A 6,000-nucleotide genomic window follows, 5' to 3' on the forward strand; every position below is an offset into this window, starting at 1 on the left:
CCCCTGCCCCCTTCTGGCTTGCCCTGAGTCTGTCCTTGACAATTCCTTCTGACGCCTCCCATAAGGCTCTGCAGGAAACCTTTGTGCTGCTCCAGTGCTGTCCCCACGTTCTTGTCTGCATGGTGGCAGCAGCAGGGAGCAGCATGCACAAGGTTTCCAGGCACTGAGGGCCACTGGCCGGGGAGGGGAAGCAGAAGTGTCCTGGAGAGGCCACTGGGAGGTGCCCAGGGGCTGGGGAGCCAGCTGGTAGCCGTGATGGGGAGGATTCGCACCATGAAAATGGGCAAAGGCTGTAGGGCAGAACATGGCTGATTTCTCCGAGTGTCTGATACCAGCTCCCAGCTGGACATACGGAAAATCAAGATATAAGTTTGTAAAAACAGGCTGAGGAGCAGGGCCAGGAGAGAGAAGGAGCAGTGTGGAAGGCTGCTGTCCCCCAGCTGCTGTGTGACAGGAGGAAGACCTGGGCCCCTGGGAGCTGTGTCTCCAGGGCTCCAGGCACGGGAGCTGGGCCCTTCTGAAGGAGGCGCCAGGAGACTCCCGGCCCCTTCTGCCAGGAGCAGACCCTGCCACCAGCCCACCTCGGGGACAGAGAGCAGCCTCCCAACTCTGCCAGACATGGAGCCTGTCACCCCGGCCTGGAGGAGCGAGCGCTCTGTCCCCAGTGTCTGAAGGCTGTCATCAGCCCAAAGGGACTAGCAGGACAGTAGGAGACTAGAATGTGAGAAAATACAGACTCTGTCCCTGAAGACACAAAGCACATCTGGTGTCCAAGGAAGGGTCTCTGTACTTCACAGCCATCAGGATGCTGCTGTGAATCACCGCCCCAACCAGGAGGTAAGACAGGAGCTGGAGCCCCCGCTCCCACCCGGAGGGGAGCAGGCAGCCCCCCCGGCCTGCCACGTGGCCCAGCGTGTCCACCTCCCAAGTGCCTGAAGGAGCTCCAGGCCTGCTCCACGGAGACGCTGCCCACCGTTTGGAGCAGCCTCCTCCACAGAGCCAGAGGCACGAGCAGGCTGCGACCCTCGAGGGACAAGTGAGTGGACGATACGGCTCTGGTGGGGCATCAGAGAGACTTGGTTTCAAGGGGTGGAAATGTCCCACCTGCTGTGGCCGATGGAGCGTGAAGACATGATGCTGGTGACAGAGTCTGGTCACAGATGGACCCTGCAGTGCGTCTCCACCCTCTGAACTGAGGGGTCACGGCCACAGAAATGGAAAGTGTGGGGGTGCCAGGTGTGGGGTGAGTCAGCGTCAAAGGGGGACAGACTTTCAGTTTCACAAGAAGAATGAGTTGTGGGCACAGGGAGGCCACCCAGTGCGGCTGGCCATGCCCTGTCCTGAGCCCACCCGTAGAAGAGGCCTTTTGTGTGTTTTTGTGGTACCTGGGATTGAACCCAGGCTCATCCCCAGCCCTTTTTGGTTTTGATTCTGAGACAGGGCGTCTCTGAGCTGCCCAGGCTGGCCTTGAGACTGCTGTCCTCCTACCTCAGCCTCCCCAGGAGCTGGGGTTGCAGGTGTGTGACCTGGTCCGAGAGGCATTTTGAAGGCGACTATTGTGTAGGAGCCCATGAGTGCTGGGCACATGCTCTGGAGGACTCTGAGCATCACGTTACTTTCCTCACAGTCCACAAATAAGCCAAAGGGAGATTTGGAGTCCACTCATTATCCTGGCCTCGAAATAAATCAAAGTTATTTTAGAAACCAGGCTACTAAATAATAAGGTCGCTCCCTTGGAATGGGTGAGCGTCCACTCAGTCCCTTCGCCCCTTGGTCTATCAAGTGAATACTGTGCACTGATCTCTGAGTGAAACGCTGGATTCAAAGCTCCTTCACTGGGAGCTTCAAGGGCTGGTGGGGCCCTCTGGGTGCAGACAGGGCACAGGTGGGACAGAGCGCGACAGGCCGAGTCGCTGCTCTGGGGGTGTGCGGGTGCCGGGTGTGGTCCTGAGGCTCCACACAGGGGCAGGTCCCCTGGGACCCAGGAGACTGCTGGGTCCTCACAGGTGGGCCCTGACGTTCTGGCAGAAGTCCTGGGCCTGTGGGGCCTGTGGACATGGCTGAGGAGGAACGGCTGCCCGGTGGGTTTGGAAAGAAAGGGAAGATGAGCAGAACCTGGAAAGTGAGAGCGTGCTCTCAGTGGGGAAGAGAGACATGGGGCTCACAGTGAGCTCCGGGCTCCCGGCTGCCAGGGTGCAGACAGGGCTGAGGCCTGCGAGGCTCACGGGGGAGGCGGGTGCCGTCTCCTTACCAGGGGAGCCAGTCACACGGGAAGAAACCCAAACCAGCCACGGTCCTGAGGCCCGTCATCCCTGACTGACCATCTGCACTTTCCCTTTGAGTCATTTCCTTATTTGGAGGTTCTCATTTGTAGAACCAGGGCCTCCTTGGCCCTCTGGGTGCAGACCTGCCGGGCTCCTCCACAGGACGGGGCTGGGGGCTGAGGAAATGTCCTAGAGATGTTCACAAGATGCTAAACAAAAATCCCACTTCACAGATGTGAGAAATGAGGCCAGACAGACAGAATCATTCGGAACCATCCCAGAAGAGTTTACTAGGCAGGGAGAGACCTTGGGCGCAACTGACCTCCTGGACCCCCGGGCCACCGAGCACCCTGCTTGTGTGGTACCATGTGGAGACCTCCGGGCAACAGCCACGGCCTGAGGGTTGCCGTCCGAGCGGAGAAGTGGTCAGGGAAGATGGACCAGTGCCACTGCTCCGATGGGTCGGCACTGGGCCCCAGGGCCCACCTCAGCCACTAACCCAGAGATGTCAGCCCTGCTGCACATAAAGAGGCCCAGTGAGGGGACCCAGGCCCTCCCCGCTGGGCCAACTGAGGCAGAATGTTCGGGGTTGGCTGAGGCTTCAGGGTTTCTCAAGCCCCTGGGTCCCTGAGGCTGTGGGGGTATCAGGAACAACCAGGAGCAGAGAAGAGGCTCAGCCATGGCTCTGCCCAGGAAACAGGCCCCCGGGACAGGAATGCCCAGCCGAGACTTCTCCCATACAACCCGGTTTGCCAGGCTGAAAATGCCAAGGGGGGGTGGGCATCGTGGGCAGCCTCGGCTCCTGGAGTCTGGAGGGTGCGGCCTGGGGAGGGCGCGTGGGGCTCCCCGCACTCCCCAGCATGGGTGCCAGCCCACAGAGCCTTCCGCAGGAGTGGCCTGGTTTCATTCCACCTGTGGCCCCCAGATGGAATGTCCACCAGCAGAGGGGGGTGGGAAGCACCTCTGACAGTCACCTGTGGAGGGACTTGCGAGGGATTCGTCACAGCAGGGAGAGTGTCTGTGTTGGACCTTGGGTTTCTCAAAGTGGCGTTTAAAACTGCCCATGTGTTCAGATGGAGGCGCTGCTTAGCAGCGGAGACGGCAGGGGCACGTCATCCTCATCTGGTCACAGCTCCCTCCACGCTGCTGCCTCAGGAGGACAGTAAACCTGAGAAGGCCGCGAAGCACTGCTGACGGACCATGGCCACCCCCTGCGGGCAGGTGCCCCTGGGCCCAGCTGGTGGGCAAACGGCCTGGTGCAGGTGGCTTTGCCATTCTCTATTGCTGACACCATCAGTTTTGACCTCAAATGTGGCCCAGCAAGGACGACCTGGGTGGAGAAATCAGTGGACGAAGCAGCTGCAGCCCAGCTGGGCTGACGGCAGAGCTTCGGTGGACTTCTGCCACTCGGGGCAGGCTGTGATTCCTTCTTTGCCCTACCCAGGCCTCTGGGTATGAACAGCGAGTGAGAGAGGGGTAAGAAGGAAAGGAACTCGAGCCACAGGTTTTGGGGTAGGGTCTACCAGGGGCGAGATGAAAAGATCCAGCCTCACAAGGCCCCCGGGGCAGGGCTGGGCACCACACCATCCCCCCAGTGGTCTGTCCAGCCCCAGCATAGCCCTGTGTCCTGTGTCCTTCTCCAAGCTTAGCTCAGTATCAGGCTGGAAAGGATCATTTCAAATGCAACTCGACTCGTGCATTGAGTGTTTCTCCCAGGATATGGTAAAGTGCTGTGCCCTTCAGAGCAGAGGTCCCCAAATAGATCCAAAAGCATCTGTACCTTCAGACTGAAAATGTTCTAGAGGCAATTCTGAGAAACTTTGAAGGAAAGTGCTTCTTAGAATACACTGAGGAACCCACTGCCCTGTCTTTGGCATAATGTATCACCTATGAAGAAGTAAAATTTTACAAGCCCCAAAACACTACATGCTAAACAGACAACTTAGATGCCCAACCTCACCTAAGCATTCTGACATCTGTTGTCACACGTCCACGCAATCACTGAGAAGGCAGCATCCCTTGCACACAAAGGCACCGAAGTGGAGTTGGAGAATGCCAGCTTTCAGGCTCCCTCCTGCTCTAAGATCCAGCAAATTCCATCTCTTCCAACGCAGGGTGCGGGAGCTGCTTGACTTCTCAGCTGGGCAACTTCTTCCGCATCTTAACTACCAAGGAGGCTCTGGCCAGTTCGTTTTTATTTTTCCACGATATTGTAAAAGAGCAGGTCAGCACCCAGTGAAGGCAGCACATCTGAACACTTGCAGCAGCTGTGCCAGGCTTCCACCCAGTCTGTGCTCGGCAGCCGAGAGTCCCCTTCCTTAGGACTCTAAACTCCCAGGTGCCCGCGGTTGGCACATAACCAGGGGCGGGGGCGGCTGCTGTCAGGATAGGAGTCCTTGAGGTCGGAGCTGGGAGGCTCTGCGGCCTGCCTCCTTCCTCTGAGGCTGCTGAACACCTTCTGGTAGGAGTGGGTGAAGGCCGGGTTGGAGTAGACGGCTGGGTTCAGCACACTGTGCAGGTGGGTGCACCTCGGCCATGTGCACCGTGACCGCAGGACACTGCAGCTTTGTGACCCTAGAGGATATGCATGAGGACTCTGGTCAGGACGCTGGGCAGAAAACACAGCCCAAGGAGCAGCAGCACAGCAGCGACCAGCACCTTGGCCCTGCGAAGCCTGGGCTGCTTGTGGGACGCGCAGATCCTTCTCTGGAGGGGCCTGATGATGCTGGCGTTACCGAATGAGATGAGGCCAAAGGGAAGGAGGATTTGGAGGAAGAAGAGCACCTCTTGCCCTGTGGTGCTGGGGTAGAAGCTGGGCCACTTGATGGAGTTCTGGGGAGCCTTGGAGACCAGAAGGCTTTGGTGGGTGAGAGCAGCCAGCAGAAGCCACACGAGGCCCGAGATGCCCCAGGCCATCCTTGGGTACAGAAGTTGACCTTGAGCCGTGGGTGGAGCACACGCAGGTACCGGTGGCAGGCCACCCCCACTCCACGGCTGAGGAGCAGCAGGCAGAGCAGGGCCTGGCAGGACGTGAGGCTGAGGCCCCAGGCCCTGTGTCTCAGGTAGAAGGCTGCGTGGAAGGGCAGGCAGACGGTCAGCAGCAGGTCTGCCAGCACCAGGCTGAGCAGGTACATGGTGTAAGGCTTCCACACCTGGAGGCGGAAGAAGGTCCACAGGGCAACAGCATTGCCCGGCAGGCCCAGCCCACACTCCAGGGCCAGCAGCACACCCACCACTGTCTCCACGGAGGTGCTGGGGGCCAAGCAGCTGGGGCGCACCATGGCCCCAGGCCCCCTGTGCCGGGGGACAGCCACAGGAGCAAAGCCCCCGAGAGCTGGCTCCACGCTCTCCCTAAGAGAAAAGAAAGGCTTTTCCTGCCACAGAGCAGGCGAGTTCCGCATTTCCCCAGTGAGAAGCCGGCAGAGCCAGCGTGGGACCCCGGGAGGGGCCGGGAGGGAGGCTCTGCAGGGCGGGGCAGCCCAGCCGCTGTGCTGTTTTGTTTCACCCTGAAAGTGGGAAATGGTATTTCACTTTGTATCACTGGACACCAAAGCCAAGGCTACCATGTCCTGAGAACAGAGCTGTGTGCCCAGACCCTGAAGAAGGAACTGGGACACTCACTGTCATGAAGACCCCGAGCCTAAACATGCTCCAACGAGGACCAAGCAAGCTCCCCTCTCTGAGTGTGTGTCATGGAGAAGCGCGCTCCTGCTTTTCCTCGTGGTGACGTTCTGCA

The 6,000-nt window shown here is 59.3% G+C and overlaps 1 protein-coding gene across 1 annotated transcript; it reads right to left on the reverse strand.

The window, feature by feature from the left end:
* Positions 1-4,590: 4,590 nt before the first annotated feature.
* Positions 4,591-5,545, reverse strand: GPR31 (G protein-coupled receptor 31; the record flags this gene model as incomplete). The annotated part of the gene is given in 3 exon segments (XM_081295072.1): positions 4,591-4,841; positions 4,844-5,185; positions 5,188-5,545. Coding segments are annotated over 3 exon segments (951 nt in total).
* Positions 5,546-6,000: the final 455 nt, after the last annotated feature.

The sequence above is a fragment of the Spermophilus citellus genome (assembly GCF_964194105.1).
Source record: "Spermophilus citellus genome assembly, chromosome: 5".
In the NCBI taxonomy this organism is placed as follows: domain Eukaryota; kingdom Metazoa; phylum Chordata; class Mammalia; order Rodentia; family Sciuridae; genus Spermophilus; species Spermophilus citellus.